Source organism: Muntiacus reevesi, chromosome 7 (genome assembly GCF_963930625.1).
Source record: "Muntiacus reevesi chromosome 7, mMunRee1.1, whole genome shotgun sequence".
In the NCBI taxonomy this organism is placed as follows: domain Eukaryota; kingdom Metazoa; phylum Chordata; class Mammalia; order Artiodactyla; family Cervidae; genus Muntiacus; species Muntiacus reevesi.
In genome coordinates, this window is record NC_089255.1 from 10711685 (window position 1) to 10731634 (window position 19950).

Consider the following 19950-nt stretch of genomic DNA (forward strand, 5'->3'; position numbering starts at 1 on the left):
TGGACGTGGCATCCTCAGAGGAGGGTGAAAATCATTCAGTTGCATTATGCTTAATTGAGGCAAAGCTTTAGTATTTTAAAATTAAGTACCTCGTGTGAAGTATAACATTAATAAAGTGCTTTGTGTTCCCTAAGAACCTTACCTGGGTTTGATAAGAATATTTTCTTCTCGCTGGAAGAACAAGTTGTGAAAAAGAAAGCATGTTTTTCCTACTTATAGAAGTGATAGATATCCATTTTAGAAAATTTGGAAAATATAGCAAAGCACAGAGAAGGTATCATCTAGACATAACTACTGGTTATATTTTGCTCTCTCTCTCTCATACACTGAACACATTTAAGTCATTTTTCTTGCTTCAGAGAATTCAATTCAGGAAACTAACCCATTTGTTAATAGAGAGAAGTAGAGCAGAGGCAACTGTCGCCACTTTGCCGATGGTGGAGGGTAGACCCAAAGCCCCCTCCATCCGAGACCCCGCTCCCGCCCTTCTGAGCACTGATTTCTTTGTTGCCTGGGATGAAGCCCCCCAAGGGAAACAGCCTCAAAGGTAGCTGAGGAGTGTAATGGTCTTTAGATGTAGGTAATCATAATGCTCTAGGTTGGTTTTTCTTTATGGTTGTTAATTAGTTTCTCTCTCTCTCTCCCCCCGCCCTTCCCATCTCTCAATCTCTCTCTCTGTCTGTCTCATTCCTCCATAAGTCGTTTGAGGAAATCAATGAAAGGTATAGAAAATGCGGCACAATGTAGTGGTGACTGAGAAAAGCATGACTGTATGCTTTATTTTTAATATTTTGGTGCTTTATAGAAAATGAGCTGCCAGTTAAAAAAGACATACATTTAGTGAGCTCCTGGATTTGCACTTTTAGCTTCAGTGCTTTTAAAAGCTAAATGAAAGCTTTTGAAAGAAAACTGCATGTGCTTTAGTTAAATAACAATTATCATAATGTAGATTTTTAACTGCTTCCTTAAGATGTAGTCTGTATTTCCAACCTAATCTAGACTAGGCTATCTTTGCCATCACTGCATACAGAACATTTTGTAGATGCTTCGACTTATTGGTTATGTATGAGTATTTGAAAGGATCATTCATATCTGCCTTGAGCAATTTGATGACTTATGTAATCTTTAATGGGATGTTCTCTCATTTTCTCTTCAAAAGACAGGCATGCATTTATCTTCTCTTTCTGTTCAGCTCACCTAAATGAATCTTCTTTTGATTTTTGTTTTGTGTTTGTTGTTGTTTTTAACACTCAATGTAGGAGAAGTTCTTCATTCATTTAAAAGGCAAAACACTCAACAAGAAATCAGGAAGTGTTGTTTATAAAAACACATAACAGCAGATCTTTGTTTATCTTCTGAGCATCTGATAATGAGATGCTCATACTGATCTGACTCATTTTCCTTACTGCCCCATACCCAGGCTTGAGGTCTTTCCTACAGGCTGAGCCTAATTTTTTTGAATCAATTTTACCCTTTTAATATAACTTTCTAAAATTGTGAATATCATCTTCAGTTTGCTTCATTCAGTCTCAAATTGTAAAATAGCATAAAGTAAAAAATCAGGAATTTGTGATATATTAAAATATAGAGAAATGGTTTTCAGTTGGAAACCTGATTTTTTAGATGAGAACCACACAGATGAATCCTGTTTACCTGTTAAGGAAATCTATTCAACAGAATATTGCCAATATGTAAACATTTCTTCCATAATTTAATCATAATTAGTATGAATAAAAAGATATGGGCAAAGAAATAGACAATGAAAAAATGGATAACAAATGTATAATGAAACTAAAACTTCCCCCTTAAAATTTATGTTTCATATCTACATTAAACTATATTCACAGCTTCTGGGGTAAAAAAAGAATATTGCCAAAATGCTTTAAGAAAACAAGCTGTATGTTAATATTGGCAATAATCAATAAGGGTTTCATTACAGTGGCTCTGTTATAAATAGAATTACTCAGGGGGCTTTAGAAAATGCTGGTGACTGAGTTTCACCTCCTGAGATTCTGTCTTAACTGCTGTGGGGTGTGGCCAGGGCATTTTTAAGGCTTGCTAGGTGGTTTCAGTGCACGGGCAGCATTGAGAACCTCTGGTTTCTCACAGCCTGTCCTCTGGCCCGGTGGTGCCACAGACTGGCTGAGCCTGAATTACCTGTGTGGCTTGTTAAACCAAAGCTCCTGCAGCTCCAGCCCAGATCCACTGCAGGTGTATGCAGGTGGGACCAGCTCCCACACAGGGGCCAGAGGCACACTGCGAGGGTCTGAAAACGGATACCCAGGCCTTGCTCCCAGCTATCTTTTCTTTCTTTTTTTTTTTTAATTACACACTTCCTCTAAGTATTATTGACATTTATTTTTACCCCCCAAAGTATATGGATTTAGAATCCCATTCCGTATGCACTGGACAGCATACAGGTGTTTTTGCTTATTTATTATATTTCATCTGCTTGTGGAAGATACTAATCAGCGAGAAAATTTAGTGAGTGAAAATTTGCAAATGTGTTTGCCTTTAAAAATGCTATAGTTTCACATTTTTTTACTTTTCTAAACGTTAGAATATTAACTTACTAATATGAGTTGACATGCATTTAATTCTAAATACCATTTCTTTGGTTTTGTGCTTGAACTTGTTCATCTGTGTGTCTTTTTAATTAATTTTGATCTCATTGTCTAATTGGCAATGCATTAATCTTTGTTAAAGCTTCATGTTGCCAAAAAGAAAAAATACTTGGGATAACCATTATTTTTCTGTAAAGAAAAAAGATAACAAAATTCGGGGTTTGATGAAGAAATATGAGCAATTAAAGAAAATCTTGTTAAATGTGCACACATGTGATGAAGATTGATTTTTTTCCACTGAAATGAAACCTTTCAGTTTCTCATGACTTCTACCTTAAAGTCTCAATGCTATTGGTGTCCCTGTCTATGAGAAATGCTAATTTTCTAGTTTCTTCCCCTTGCTGCTTTTTCTCCCTCTCATCGTATTATATATCTAAAGGCAATGCTTGCATATTAAATAATTTTTCACAACACCAAAAATGCTTAAATTAAAGAATGCTGTCAAGCATATTTAGACTCAAAATTTGCATATTCTGAAAAACACATTTGCTTAGAAAATGCTGTTCTGTTAAGAGGACGCATGTTTTTTCTCTGTTTTGCCCTTTTGTGTTATAATAATGAAAGGGAGTCTCAACCATTTGTAGGACCTGCTCATAAAAAGACATTGGCTTGCCCTTACACACACTGATAAATTTTAACAGATCAGTGCATGAGGGAAAATTCAAACATTTTACGTGTTTCATCCATAGCTATAGCTTCTGTGCTACGAAGAGTCCTCCATTTAGTCAGTGACATGTATTGAGAGGGCTTAGTATATGCACTCGTAACCCCTCTTGGTTCATTTTGAGTCTATCATTTCCGCCCTCTGCATCCCTAAGGCCTTAATTAAGGTCCACGTTGCCTTCCCTCATCTAGAGCATCCCGGGGCCTCCAAGCTGGCTTCACCACCGCTCCGGGTGCTGGAGAGCTTCCCTCAGACTCAATGCCAGGGTGTTCTTCCAAAATTCCCTCGTGTAAAAACTTCCATGACTCTCCCTGCCTCAAAGGACAAAATGGAAACTCTTGGTGGACGTGAAAGAATTCCCAGTCAAGTCACAAATCACCTTTCTAGTTCATCTCTAATTGTCTCCATTTCCCAGTTCTCAAGGTACATGGTCCTCTGTGGCCCTTGAGTGTGTCTTACTTTTTTATAGCCCCATGCCTTCATTTATCGGATAAGGCAATGGCAACCCACTCCAGTACTCTTACCTGAAAAAGCCCATGGACGGAGGAGCCTGGTAGACTGCAGTCGATGGGTCGAGACGAGTCAGACACGACTGAGCGACTTCACTTTCACTTTTCACTTTCATGCATTGGAGAAGGAAATGGCAACCCACTCCAGTGTTCTTGCCTGGAGAATCCCAGGGACGGCGGAGCCTGGTGGACTGCTGTCTATGGGGTCGCACGGAGTCGGACACGACTGAAGCAACTTAGCAGCAGCAGCAGCAGCCTTCATTTATGCTGTTCTCTCAGCAACACTCATACTCTCTTTGTTGCCTAGGAAACTCCTAAAGATCCTTTAAGACTCACCAAAAGTTACCTCCTCTTTGAAGCCCCTAATGGAGCATCTCCCTCAAATCAGAAGATAGTGAATTTTATTATTCCTAATACTTGTAAGCATAGTGAGCACTCTTTAAATATTTCAGTTGTATTTTATCATCTTTTCCTCTCCTACTGATAAATTTTCCAGACCTAAGATCCTGATATTTATAGACAGCCTACTATGTGCCAAGAAACATAATACTGTAGTGAAACCAGCAACGTCCTTTTTTGGCATGTAGATTATATTCAGGTGAAGCAGACAGACAAAAACAAACAGGTTGTAATGAGTTTGAGGAAGTAACACAATAGAGTTAAGTAATGGAGGCAGTAGCAGGACTGGCCTCTCTGAGGGGCTGGCATTCTGACAGAGATCTAAATTAAGTGAGGCAGGAGCCACAAAGGTGTCTAGGAGAAGAAAGTTCCAGTAGCAAGTGAAAAGGCTCAGAGGTGGGTGTGTGCTGCCCAAACCCCAAAGTCCTTGGCATTCCTAGTGGTTGATTTGATTTCTGGAAGGTATTTTCTGTCCTCTTGAGTAAGGTACACAGAGGAGAGATCCTCACCAAATTTTAGGCCCTCATGCTAAAGATAAATGCTTTTGCAGTCCTTCCTTCCCTCATTTCCCTCTTCAGAATCAACCCTTTTTTTAAGTTCATATTTCACCTGGATGCCAATGCTGAGAGCTGGTTATTTGTTGGCATCCCTCCTAATAGGGTCTTGAATATAAAGAAAGTTAACAATTCATATACTGTGGCTTATTTAGTCTTTCGAGAATAGATAGACTTTATACTCCTTTGTTGTACCCACAGCAGTGCCTGGCACTTAGTAGATGCACGTATTTTCTTGAAAGACTAAATGGCTAGATGTATAATATTGAGAGTTGAAAACAGCAAAGACATCACAAAGTATGTGACTTTCCAGATGGGCTCTGAACCTTTTTTATCTTTAGGGAATAAAAACAATCATTCAAGTGTAATCATTTTTAGGACTAACTTTATAGAGGCAAAATTAAGACTGTATAATTCAACGGAATCTGTTCAATTTAAGGATATAGGAATGGAGTTTCTAATATTATCAGTTGCACTAAAGAATCCTATGAATAGATTTTAGACACATCTTTCCAGATTTTGAAACGTTTTAAATCCTTTTTGGCTACAATGCCTCACAAAAACCACCACCACCAATACCAACAACAACTTCGTTTTGAATAATTGTTCTTAGCTTTCATTATGTATATGTTAATAATTTCTGCACTTATACAGAATTATTTTCCCAACAGGCTGCTTTCTGCCATGGAGAACACTGCTTCTTTAGAGAAAATGCCTGCTGCGTTTTCACTCTTTGAACATTATGATGATAGCTCGGCAAGAAGTGACCAGATGTTAAAACAAGTGGCTGGTAGGAACTTCAATATATTAATTACCTCAGTGAAATTTGGCAGTTATTTCTTGTTTGTTTTGTGAAGTTTTTGAAGTTAAGGAATTATAGCTGGAAAAGGAAAAATCTTTCTTGTAAGAATTTAAAGCTAGATTCTGAAATAAAGTGTGAGACTAGCATACCATTTCAGTTATAAACGGCATTTCCATTTGAAGCTCTGTGACTGAGCTGGAATACTGAGGAGGTGGAAGGACATAGCAGTGGAATCGAAGGGTCTTCTCTCTTTTTTTCTCTTAAAAGATTTCTCTCTCTTTGAGATTATTTGCTTCACGCCAGCAGCCAGGTATAGAAGGAAAGAGAAATCAAGTATTTTCATATATGTTGTACAGGTATTTCTTTTGGAGTGGCTTTCCCCTCTTCAGTTGAGTTCTTTTTCCTTTTTTCAAACTAAACAGATTAACGTAGAGAACTAACAGCTCAGCATCATGCTCTGTAGCCAGGAGCCTCCTCCTACTCAGCTGTCAAAAGCATCCTGCCGATTCTTCAGAATATTTTTTAATGTGCTATTTTAACAAACAAGACAATGAAATTTATTTAGATTTTTTTCAAAGCTGCTGCGTTTCAGTGAAGTAACCAAGTTTCACTTACTGTAAAATGTACTTAGACACCCTCTTTAAAAGATGCTATAATCTTGCAAAGCAAACCATAAAGACAATTTCTGTTTTCAAATTGAGAATTAACTTTTATTCCTATAGGGAGAGTTTTAATTTAGTAACTAGTAAAAGCCTACTGTGTCTTTAAAAAAACTGAAAAACAAAAAAGCTCCCCAGCCCCCAACACTATATAAAATGAAAAATTCAGTTATTTGTCCTAATGGATTTTCTTTAGGTATATCTCAGAACAAAGGGGTATTTTCTTATCATGTCTTTAAGAAGCATTTGAGTGGAGCCAAGATTGCAAACCAAGAAATTCTGGTCAACAGAGTAGCTCTTTTATTTTTAAGGGATTCTTTATATGCTATTGTTCATTTAGAAGGCCATTCTTTTGAATATCTGAGGGGCAGTGAGGGGGCACTTTGTACATTTCAGAGGTCACAAAGTGTTAATGCTGCATTCACAAACAGTACATGTGGCAATCCCGGTAGTTCCAAGCTGTTAAAGGGAGACTGGTCTCTGAGATATGAATGCCACCCATTGTGCCTGCTTCACAGAGGAAGGGAAGGCGGTGACTTTTATAATGAGAAACAGAGCAGCCCCTAACATTTCTTCCCTGCTTACTGATGCCTGGCAGGGCTGAGACTGTTTCTAATTAGACTTTCTTCTAATCTCACCACTCTAGGAGACAGGTTTTATTGTTATTCCCATCTGACAGGTGAGGAAATAGAGGGAACAGAGAATTGTTTCTCATACTGCTCTAGACACACAGCTGTTGGGGATGTGTGTGGCGGGGGTGTTTGGCTTCAGAGTCTCTGCACTTGAACCACTGGTCTGCACCAGAGGGGCTGAGTGTATTGCTGTGAAAGGGGGGATAACCATAGATTCGTGACACCCAAGTTTACTTGACTCTGCTCCTAAGACCTTTAAAAAAAAATATTCTGGTAAAATATGTGTAAAATAAAACTGACCATTTGAACCAGGTTGAAGCCACCATTGTACAACTATTACCACTAATCCAGCTCCAGAATTCTTTTCATTTTGCAAAACTGAAGCTGTGTGTCTGTTAAATAACACTTCCTCAGTCCTCCCACCCACACCGCCAGCCTCTGGCAACCACCATTCTACTCCTGTCTCTATGGATTTAACTGCTCTAAGTGTCTCATATAAATGGAATTCTGCAGTGCTTGTCTTTTTTGTGACTGGCTTATTTCACTGAGCATAACGTCCTCTAAGTTCATCCGTGTTGTACCATGTGTCAAAACGTCCTACCTTATTAAAGCTGAATAAATCCCATTGTATGTTGATACTGCATTTTGCTTATCCATTCACTTGTTGATATACTTCTGAGTTCCTTTCCCCTTTTGGCTACTGCAGATAATGCTGTTCTCCTGGGGACTTTCTTGAAAGCTCAGTTGAGTGGGAATCTGTACTGAAGTGCAGGCTGATCTGATGCTGAGGGCACTGAGCATGACAGCTCTTTATGGGCATACTCTGTCAGGCAGAGGGAATCCATGGGGGTGATGCCTTTGCCCAGTTCCTTAACCTATGTCTAAGAAGCCTTAAAATCATTTAGCATTTTTTGTCATCACTCCTACTCAAGTTTATTACTCTAGAAGTGTAAATAGTGTTAATAATGTGTAAAGCCTGAGCCTCTGATGTTCTTGTGCCACATAGGAATTGTAAATCTAGCCACTGTTAGTAGATTACATACATGGACTTATTCATACTCCCTTTTAAATTTTAGAATAGTTTAAACAATAAAAGTGGTTCTTGTTTTGAAATAAGATGTTTTAGTTTCAATGTTTTTAACGGAGTAGGTTAGGCACAAAATTATTTCTAGCCTACATGCATTACTTAATTCCCTACAACTGCCTATTCCTTAAAATTTGTCGATTTGGGAGGGGGGCTCAGTTATCAATTTAAAGTTTGCTAAAGTACCTGATACAGAGATTTCTGAAAAGATGTTACCATTTTTAAAAGCACGTAAAGCTCAAAGTATAATTCATAGAGGAAAAGGGAGTATTTTCATTGTTTGTTCTTCAAAAAGTTCTCCAGCACTACTCAAAGAAGATAGACAATAGTCAATCTGCTTGGCTCTTCCATAAACCAGGGCAACATGAAAATTTACTGAACTACATTTACCTGGTGGACCCCTTTAGAATGTGACCCTGATTTTCTGATGGGAAGACGAACAGAAAAGTCACAGATAGTGTAAGAGCCTCTGAAGCACTGTCAGCCCTTGTGGAGGTGCTCTGACGGGTGGGCTTCCTGCCGCCTCACGCCGCCTCCCGGCATGCCTCACGCCGCCTCCCGGCATGCCCCACGCCGCCTCCCGGCATGCCTCACGCCTGTGGTCCCTCTGTTTACCAGATGAAGGGCTCTACTTCAGCCCCATCGTCAGGGGCTTCCTGCCTTCTCCCCTCCATTTTCTGTGCTCCTGTAAAGGCCATGTTGCTTTCTGAATGTTAACCCTGGTTATGTGTCAAGTACTTTGCTAAGCACTTGATATGCATTATCTTGCTTTTTACAACAATCCTGGGAGGAAATAGTATCATTGTTGTTTTCCTGTTTTAAAGATGGAGGAACTGAAGCTGAAGTAACACAGCTTACAAGTAGGGGATCTGGCGTTTAACCTTAGGCCAGTCTCTCCCCTCCAAAGCTCATGAACTTGCCCATTCTCCTGTCTTCCTTCTCATTTTTCATAAGTATGTATTTCCTCAGCTCTTTATCTCTGTATTGAATCTTTCCGGTGTGTCTCTTTTTGTTCCATTCTCTAAATTTAGAACCATTTATTTCTTCTAATTTCCAGGAAATTAGAAAGCTGTTGAACTAACCTTTGTTTTCTTTCCCTTCATTGTTGACTTTTAATAAAGAAATCACATAAAATTTAGCCTATATTATTTAGCAAGCTCATCTCTCAGAAAATTGTTGACTGGAAAATAATAACCACAAAAATTTTAAAACAGTTCATCTGTTCAACTATGGGAATAACCTTTTCCTCTAATTTGTAAACTATATTCAATGTTTTTATATCTCAAAAATTTTGGAGAAGAATTTCATAGGAGCTTAATTTACAGCATTGTATGTACATGAATGTTCAATACGCATAACTATAAAATTTTTAAATCTCTAGTAAAACACTTGAGAATATTGTTGCCTTTAAAATGCAGAACAATTTATTTATACTATCTAAGATTTATACTAGATACCTAAACCTTATATTTGAATCAGTTAATAGGGTACTTTTCCCTCATGTAATTTTTACATTTTTTTTCATTTATTTTTATTAGTTGGAGGCTAATTACTACATTTTTTAAGAATTAAAAAAAAAAATTGTAGGTATAGTCATGTTGGATATGGGAAAATGGGGTAGTAGTTTCAGAAAGTGTATTTTGATATTTTATTCATGCAAGTCTTTTGCAGCCTTAATGATAAAGCAACTATAGCTAAAAAGGGTTTCATCGATCTCTATTTGAATATAGAGTCTATATTAACATAGAAGGATATGATGTTGCTTACTAGCAATGCAAACTCAAGGTTTTGTTTTGAAGGAAAACCAAATCATTTGGTGCATCCTCTAACTTGTATAAGTTTATTACTCAAAGTACAGGCCTGCAGAAGAATATTATCAAGTGATCCCATTGGGAGATCCATTTTTTTTTATTTCTATGTATATCATAGTGTATATGTATGCATGCAGAGAAGACATTTTGGAGAGAGTTACACACAACTATAATAACAGTGGTTGCTTCCAAGGGATATCCTTGAGGTTGGGGGGCTGTTGAGAACAAGATAGCCCTCCCATTTTTCCTCCATGTACTTCTGTATTGCTTGTATTATTATCAATAAGCACAGGTGACTTTTGCAAAAAGAAAAAGAAATCAATAGAACAGCATTAGTTATAATAAATCTTGCTTATATTCCAGTTCCACAACCTCCTAGATTAGAACCTCAGGAACCAAATTCTGCCACTAGCACAACAATTGCAGTTTATTGGAGCATGAACAAAGAAGACGTCATTGACTCATTCCAGGTTTACTGCATGGAGGAGCCACAAGATGACCAAGAAGTAAACGGTAGGATTACTAACATGTATTCAGATGCATATGTACATTTCTACATCTTAATGTGTAGTATTTAAACATATACCTATTATGACTCTTTCTGCAAAGCATTTGTAGCCACTTAAAAGCAACAATGAACCAACAATTATATAATGAAATGACATATAAGCAAAAGTTGGAAATCAGGACCAAAGAAAACAAGAATGCATAAATATCATCTTAATGATGAATAAGATGAATAAAGTTCATGAATGAATACTTTTCAACATGAATATTTTAACTGAAATTCAAATTTGGCTTTGAGTTGTCAAGTTAACAAGAGCAATTGAGTGATTCTCATTTTCAGGCATGAGGTAACATACCAAAGTGTTGAAAACAAAGTTTCGATCAGAACTGAAGTCTAAAACACAAGCATAAAGTGTCGCACTTTGCAGAGGAGAAATGAGCTGTATGTAGGGCACAGGCCTCCACAGTAATTTTAGTGCAGTTGCAGCATTGGATATCATGGTTGGCATTTTCTCAGATCCCCCTTTGATAAAAGTTGCAAACAAACTATAAAGGTAAATTCAGAGTTCACACTTCTCAAGGCATGAAAAGGTTGTATGGTATAGTCTTCTGGTGTCCCAAATTAACGTGAAGATAGAGGTAAAAGTGCTTGGGAGGGTGAATGGATCGCATGTCTTACAGCTGAGCCTTTTGTAAACATCTCTCTGTTCGGTAAGACCTCTAATAAGTCCTAGAAGCCAAGCAGTTTGATGGATCAGAGTTGGGAGTGCTGGCATTCTGTGTTGCTTGTTTAAGGTAGACCCATATTTTTGGAAATCAGATGAGCATGTGACAAGACTGACATGGCTTGGGAACCAATTTGTAACAAGGAATGAATTATAACTTATTTCACTGTTAATCAATATTTAAGACTTTTGGGATGTCATGGGATACTTAAATTAGAAAAAGTAAGAAAGCAACCATAGGCATATTGTAAAGTTGGCTAAATTTGTCTCTAAGAACTCATATCTTATTGGGAACCTATTACCATATACCTGTCATAGCACAAGAAAAGTGCTCTTAAAAAAAAAGAAAGAAAGAAAGGAAAGTGCTCTTATTCCCATTTGCAATTAAGAAAACGGATGTGAGATTAAATAATTTGCCCAAGACCACAAAAATTACTTGGGACCAGGACAGGTTTTAAATAAAGATCTTTCAGACTTCAAAGCTTATGTTTTTATTTGCTTGACTCTGTGGTGGTTTTGTTATACCACACTTCACCTCCCTGTATATCCAGTTATATCAAAGAACCTCATGGTTCTCCAAGACTCCTCTGAACAACTCTTTACTTTATAAAGTGCTCCACCTCCCCAACTTCCCCTGTCATGCCCCAAACACATACCTGTCCCGTGTCTCGTTTCTCTGATGCCTTGAACTCTGCTGATGCCAGTTCAGTAATCTGATTGTCTAGACTGTGATGCTATGCTGCATGTAATAGGTCTCCAGTAACATATATTATGTGCTTTGTTAAAAGGCGTACCAGGCTAAACGACTTAGTCTAAAAGGATAATTCTATTGAGAACCACAGGTTCTAGGCTATGGGGGAAATGTTTTTCAGTGTATATATGTCTTTATGACATTATTCAAGCCAAAATTTCGTCCAGGGAAGTATATCTCACTGGTAAAGAGAGATGCAATTGAAGAAGCCTGCGGAATTGAAGATTTCCTAAATTTACTTTAAAAGGGAATAATCTGGGTTTATTAACTGGAGGGATTTTGAAGATATGACATCCTAGAGTAATAAGAGAGGATACTTGGAATCACCAGAGGCTAATTTAGAAAAGAAAATCGTTCTTTTAAAAGGAAGGAAATTTCAGTAAGAATAATCAGATTGGCCCAAGGGGCAGGTGTTCAGAATGTTATTGAGTAATATTTACTACTAAAATACTGAAAGTAAAATAAGTAATTTTAGGAAATGTCTTGATTGAACCAAGTTATTTCTTAGAGTAGTTTATGCTGTATCAACGGTGTTTAAGTATTTCAATCAATTATGGAAATCTCTAGTTGAAAGAATTCTGGAATTCATGATAAGGAATCAAGATTTGAAACTTTGAAAATCATACTGAATGGTTTACTAAAGATGCTTTTTAACATTGTACATTTAGGAAACATGGGATTGTTCTTATTTTATTACATACTCTTTTAAAATATTGCCATTGCTTCTTAAGACTTTTCTTTGAGAGTGGATTACTGAGATTAACATAAATTCCATGCAATTTTAGTATTTGCTATTAAAACAAGTTACTTTAATTGTGGTATATGAAACTCAGAATCTTACAATGTTCTGGTAAGTGTTCACAAGTAATACTATGTCATTATCTTTTGGAATGTTATCGCTTGAATGTTCTTAAATGCTATCTACCAAATAGTGATATCTGTAAGTTTATCAGTTTGTATTTCCCACTGAAAAAAATGTGTAGTTGAACTTTTCCAATAACTATAGCTTTCAATTAACTTAGGAAGATACCTTAGAGTTTATGATTGTGTTTTATGCTAGATTTGGTAGAAGAATACAGAGTGACCGTGAAAGAAAGCTACTGTGTTTTTGAAGATTTAGAACCTGACCGATGCTATCAAGTGTGGGTAATGGCTGTGAATTTCACAGGATGTAGCCTGCCCAGCGAAAGGGCAATCTTTAGAACAGGTAAGGAGATGGTAGGGGCTTCCCAGGTGGCTCAGTGGTAAAGAACCTGGCTGCCAATGCAGGAGACACGGGTTCAAACCTTGGGTTAGGAAGATCCCCTGGAGAAGGAAGTGGCAATCCACTCCTGTATTCTTGCCTGGAGAATTCCATGGACGGAGGAGCCTGGCAGACTGTAGTCCAAGGGGGTCACAAAGAGGGGGACATGACTCACCAACTAAACAACAATAAACAACGACAACAAAAAGGAGATGTTAAGGGGGTGTTAAGAGGCAATACTCAGTTCTTTGCAGACTATTAAGATCAACCAATAAGCATTTGTTAAGCACCTGTTGCATGCTGGGTGTTGTACAGTGCTGCATTTACAACAGTGAATAAGACTGGGCTCCTCTTCTCAAGAAGCTCATACTCAAGTGGGGGAGATACAAAACAAAAAATCATAGAAAATGTGTGGTAAGGGCCGTGATCCAGAACACTCTAGAAGGATATCCAAGACTGGCTGGGGCAGGGACAGGATCAGGAATGGCTTCCTATAACTTATGCCTAAATGTAATCATTAAAGGACCAGTAGGAAGTAATATGTTAAAGGAGTGTATTCCATCTGAAGAAGACATATGAGTACAGTTGTCAAGGTAAGAAAGGGTAGGGAGTGTGCAGGATACAACAAGAATTTTGGTATTATTTCTTTGACTTAAAAACAAGGAGAAGAGGACAGGAGTTAAGAAAGGCTAGTACATAGAGTTCACACTTGCTAAGGTAAGAAGCTCAGGCTTTCTCATATGGGTACTAGGAGCCCCCAAAAGACTTTTCAGCAATGGGATTCAGCTGTAAATACATTCCCATGATGGAATCTTTTCACAGGGGCTTAAGCAGTTGTGTCAGAAGCCAAGTTTGCATTGTATTTAACATAATTGTAACTGCCTTAGGGGGAGAAATTACTTACTCCCTCTGTTTTATCCTTTCTTCTTGCCTTTTAAAACAACTTATTGAGTACCTATTGATGGCAAGATCATGGCAGCTAACTTTTGTGTAAAGGAAGGGACAAAAATCTTCATATTCATTTGCTCATATATGTATGAAGAAATCCTGATAGGATTTATAGAAGAATTTTTAGAAAGCTACTATCCGAAGCTGTCTGGGGATGGGTGAAAACTGGGCAGTTTGAAAGGCAAAAATGAGAGGGAGACCTTTCACTATGTATATTTTTATGCCTTTTGGGTTTTCAACTCAGGACATATTTAAAAAAAAAAAAAATTAAGATCATCCCCAAGCCCAGCGACCAGGGAAGCAGAACTGCCGTAGACAGCTCCACAACTGCCCTGGCTCTCTCCCCGCAGCCCCCTCCACCCCTGTGATCCGCGCCGAGGACTGTACTGTGTGTTGGAACTCAGCCACCATCCGATGGCGGCCTGCCAGCCCGGAGGCCACCGAGACCTACACTTTGGAGTACTGCAGACAGCACGCTCCTGAGGGCGAGGGCCTCAGGTAAGGACCCTTCTCCATGGGAAGAGCCTGGTGTGCCGGAAACCCAGCTCAGGGCTCTCGACCAGCCTCTAAGTTTATGGTCACAGAGGGAGGAACGCTTCCTAAAACCCTGCTGTGCTAATGAAGCTGTGGACTTGATTTGCAACTCTATCACTATTCATCAATGAACTCTTAAGTTTGTAATAAAGCACGCGCTACAATGCAGAATGGTGACTCCCTTATAAGAAAAATGTATGTGAATTTTAATAAGATAGAACATTCTTTGAGGTATATTTAATTTGAATCATTAGACAGGATATATGCATATGTTCTGTGCTTTTTTAGTAGTCATACAGAATAGGTACCACCTAGCTCAGGAAACTAACAGTGAGCTTGTATATAATGTAAATTTGAATGTCTCCATAATATATTGGTAATAAAAAGGAGCTAATTACATTTACATTATCACAGACATACTTGCCTCTTCAAGAGCATGAAAAATCTCGTGATTTTTTCCAGGAAAAAAGAAAAGTAAAGCTCTCTCAATAAAAATTATGAAGCTAAAATTTATTAATAAAAGTCTGTATATCCAGTGGGTCTTTGGTAAATGTTAATTTATTTACTGAGGTGGTGTTTTCTTAACCTCCAATCTGTGGCAATAGGGAATGATGTTCCATGATGAATATTTAGATTATTATTATTGATATCCATATTTTGCTAGAGACATTTAAAAATCAGTAATTTTCTGAGGTAAATTATTTTGGCAGGATATGGAACTTGGAAATAATGATATGAAATCAGACAGCTTTTTAATAAAGTGTGTTATTTAAGCTCTTGATTGTCTTCCTGATCAAGCCACAGCTGTTTATTTAGTTATGATGTGAGGTTTCATTCAACTGAGCAATAATTATCATTTCTTTCAAATATGTGAGGATAAGCTTCACAAAATAATGATCAAAGGATGAAGTAACGTTGAGTGGAGTGTATAAGGGTGAGATGCAGGCATTTCAGCTGAAGTGAGAACACAGTAAACATAGAAGAAACATCATCTCTGTTAATGTGCCAGTTGCTGTAAGGCAGGACTCAATGATTAGCAAATAGCTGAGTGGTTAACTCAGAGAGAGAAACCCACACACACAGAGACAGAGATAGAGAGACTTAGGAAGAGAAAGAAAGAATAGAGGAAGGAAGGCAGAGTGAGACAAAGACAGAGACACACAGAGAGATTATTACTGGCTTCTATTAAGCATTTACTATATACCAAGTCACTGTCCTAAATGCCTTATGTATGTTGCTTTATTTAATCCTTACATACACTCCGAGAGCTAACAGATGCTTTGAGAGTCTAGCAGCTAGCGAGTGGCAATCAGGACTCAAATCTTGTTTGTTAGATTTCAGAGTCCAAGTTGCTAACCACTGTTGAATGTCACTCATGAGAGTCCTGGACATTCTCTGCATAAAAACTCTTGATGCTGTGAGAGCATTTGATCAGAAGTGCCTGAGTCCCTGGGCAATCTCTCCCATCATTCTCCATCATCAGTGAGGAAACCCAGTTCTTTCCAAGGCAAGACCAGACCATGAAGGAGTGCTTTGGAGTGACTCATCCCTGTTATAGCATTGGGACTCAGCTGGCATTTGCATAAATAATACCAGCACAGTTGGATTCTTAAATCGGCAGAAGTCTGGAAACCCTGAGACCTGGTAGCCGTTTCACTGAGGGAACTGTGATGTCATCTCTTAAGTGTGGCTACAGGGAGAAGGGAAAGGGGAGAAGGAAGGAGAATGGCATCACCGAGGGCCTTCGACTTGTCAGGAGCTGTGCTAAGTCTCATCTAACCCTCTTGACAATTCTAGGAGGGAGGTCATGACTTCCATTAAATGAGACTCAGGGAGGTTAAACAATTTGGCCAAGGTATTAAATGATGGAGTGAGAGTTCAGAGTCAGGATGCAAATCAGGTTCATCTTATTCTTTCTACTACTTCTGAAACTTGTGTCATTATACAGACTGAGTTAACATACCTTAACAGCCCAACAACTTGGAGTTATTGTATACCCTTGGTTTCTTTTGTCATATGAAAAACATAGATGTAAAGAGAGAACCCCTTTAGTTAATGGTTTTCCTTTCTCTGTTCATTCTGAGGCTCTCAAAAAAAGTCGATTTGATATCAACGATGAAGAATGCATTCCAAACAAATCCTTCATCAAAGCTAGAGAAATCAATGACAGTTTCATTTCTAGGGAAAAAATAGCCTTCCATCAATTTCATTAAGACAAAAGTTGAGCTTATTAAAACATGACTTGTCATTCATTTATGCCTTTGACACTTTGCCAGTGGGTTCTCTTAGTTTTTCTTGCCAAAGGAGAACATCTGAGAGACTGGATAAGCACAAGGTTATAGAAGTTATGAACCAATACAAGAATCCTTTGTTATTGAATGGACCTAGTCCAACAAGTTTAGAAGTGAAGGGAAATTCCACATTCTGAGCCTTGTTGATAGTTTGGGGCTATGTTGGAGATGGAGCTCTTTTCCAGTTAGGTGTTAAAAGACCCCTCAGTGCCAGGAGGTGGAATGGTATGTTCAATCCACAACTCAAAGATGACTCTCCAGGCTCTTTGGATACCTGATGAATCTCACAATAGGTTGTTTTTAAGGCAAGCACAATTTTGTTGGCCACAAATCACTACCCTGTTCGTTTGATAAGTCTACTGCTGAAACACCACATCAGAGTGATCCCTCACAAATACAAGAAGCCTCAGCACTTTATATCTCTGGTTGGCATCAACAAACTATGAAATAATTCATCCTTAATTTCAGAGGCCCAGGGCTGCAAAACTCATTTGTATCTCTTTTGGTTCTCCAATTTAAGAGTTCAAGAGGGAAAGAAAATTCGACTCTTTTGGAGTGGTCATGTGTCTTGTGTCTTTGACCATCTGGTTGTTAAAACCAACTTTAAAACATTCCTTACAATGTTTGATGGTTCAAACTCTATTAAACATTAGCTATTTAGCAGTCATCTATATTGCCAATCTCTAGGATGTCAGCTGTAGACAGCTAGTCAGACAGTAGAACTGATAAACAAAGAATCTCAACATTTTATCACCCCTAGCTAACAAAGCAAACCGTCCCTAGTTTTCCATTTTATTAGAACCACATTCTTCACTTTGGTTTTCTGCATAGCAGTGCATAATTAAAGTTATTTTGTGTCTTGGAAAGAACAGCAAGCCAAGGATTGTCTGATCCCACTCACTTGTTGGCTCCATAAAGGGATTATTATGTAAAGTTGCAGCCTCAGTGCTTGGGACAGTATCTGGCATATTGTAGCTACTCAATACACATGTGTTACCTGAATGGGTATATATCATTAGCACTGAATACATAATAATAACAACAACAATAAAAGTTAGGTCAGTTTTGAGGATATTATTCAAAATCGGGAAAAAAAAAAAACGAATTGTGCCAACAGAGTAAAGAAGATTGGTGAATGAGTTAATTTCAGTGAGTGGATACTTAATTAGGAGATAGGACTAGTCTAACTTGGAAGATTGGAAACCTTTTCATGGATCACTTATAGGGAAGGACACTTATGATCTTATTATCCATTGGTTACATAACCCTTGCATACATTCTAGGTTCTATGCAAAACCACTGTGCTAAATCAGATATAGAAACAAAACACATACAAAAAAACCCATAAAAAACTGGGTAAGAACAGGAAACTTTCTGTGCAGCTCTTCATTACAGGTCTATTTAATGAGTGAATGAGAAGATGAATGATGGCATTAGCCCATCTCCTTTTGTCCTTGCCAACTCCAAGTCATCTCACCGACTGGAATCTCTAGCAAAGAAAAGATGGAGAACTAAACAGAACTAAAAACTAAATGAATTTAGATTTTTCTCACCCTCACACCTCTGAAAAGACAGACAGCCTTAAAAGCTCTTGTCTGGAGTAGGAAGAGAAATTGAAATGAAGAGGGGGAAAAAGGATGACTAATATGAAATTGCACATACATACACAGGGGGCATTGATTACCCTTTAGATTAGGGAGTCTAATTTTGGTTGCCAGAACAGAAACACATCCATCTTCAGACTGGCATTCACTCTCCCAGAATGATGACCTCTAGAAATTCCAGTTTAAGACCAAAGATGCTGGTTGACCCCTTAGAGGAGGTGTTTAAACGCAGTGAGCCTGTTGTGCTCCCGAGCTTCCCGACGTGGTGTCTGAAACTGCCGAGCAGTTGTCCCCATGCCGTCATCCTCACAGAAAACACAGTTGCATATTTTGGTGTGTGGGCACTGTGGCTCCAGCCCAGCAGTCGGCCCCTGTCGGGCTCCGGGGTGGGCGGGAGTGACAATCCCTGGCTTGTGTGTGGGGGCTGAGGGAGCTCCTACTCACCCTTTCCTGTTTTTCTTTGAATGCTCTCCTCAGGTTGGGTGGGCTCAAAACACTTTCAAAAATTTTCCACCGCTCGGCTGTTTCCTCAGCTGTTCTGTCTCTCCTGTGTGGAGAGAAGTCAGCAGCGCTGTGGGTGGAGGAGGGAAAACTGAGAGAAATATAGTACAGGGATTAGCCGTGTGGGCTGCGCAGAAAGAAGCTGTGTGCTGAATGACAGATCTGTGAGACTCAATACGCCGCCGAGGCGGTTGGGAGCGCACTTCCTGCTCCCCGGCCCCGGCCAAGGCGGTGGGTGGAGAGAGCCTCCCGGGTCACCCTCCCTGGGAGCCCCCTCAGGGTGGGCTGGGCTCGGGGTGCTGCGCCTGTGAGCTCCTGTTTCTCCTCCTTCCAGCTTTTGGGGTCACACGTGGTGGGGCAGGAACAGGATTGTCTGTCACAGCTGGGTGATCTAGCTGGGGACACCTGCCACTTTGTCCCTATAGAAGTAAGGGTGAATTTCCTCATGAACTCCATGCCTGATCAGGAGATGAAGAATCCCAGCATTTGAAAAAGAAAACAAAACACGTTTTTTACTCAGCTTTCAGCTGGACAGGTGATGACTGACCACACAGTCTAGGGCAAGTGGTTTGACCTTCTGCACAGTCTGTGGGTAAAGGAGACAGTCATTCCTCCCCCATGCTTGCTTCATAGGATGACGGGAGCACCACTGACATGATTGGGCCAAAATTCACTGAGTAATTAAGAGGTAATAGGATAACCTACCCCCTCCCCCCAACTCCACCTCCACAGAAATTCTTGGCATTCAGCTTTTTCTAAATGAAATCTTTCCTCCCAAATGATCTGATTTAACTTTGATCATTTAAAATTCTATACACCTCCTGGTTGTATAGTAAAACCCCAGTCAATGGAAAACCAACCTCTTCTTTTACTTTTAACTTACGATCTGTCAGTTTTCAAAATGATTCCAGTTGTTCACAATGAAAGGCTCAGTCATACTAAAGCCACTAAAAACAACCCTGTAAGGGCAAGAGCCAGATAATGCGGGGGTAAGGAGATTGTATCACGAAGCACAGGTTAAGAACAATACCTCAATGGAACATGCAATTTAAATATGAACTTCCTGGCAGCTAAAGTGAAAACAGAAGAGAGAGCAAGAGGGAGAAAG

At 38.9% G+C, this 19950-nt stretch overlaps 1 protein-coding gene across 1 annotated transcript in view; it reads left to right on the forward strand.

Moving 5' to 3' along the window:
- Positions 1–19950, forward strand: part of CMYA5 (cardiomyopathy associated 5) — a 96608-nt gene that overhangs the window by 59250 nt on the left and 17408 nt on the right. Inside the window, exons 5-9 of the mRNA XM_065940076.1 lie at positions 700–722; positions 5422–5540; positions 10102–10251; positions 12782–12928; positions 14263–14410. Coding sequence (XP_065796148.1) covers positions 700–722; positions 5422–5540; positions 10102–10251; positions 12782–12928; positions 14263–14410 — 587 coding nt within the window. The remainder of the gene's footprint in view (positions 1–699; positions 723–5421; positions 5541–10101; positions 10252–12781; positions 12929–14262; positions 14411–19950) is intronic.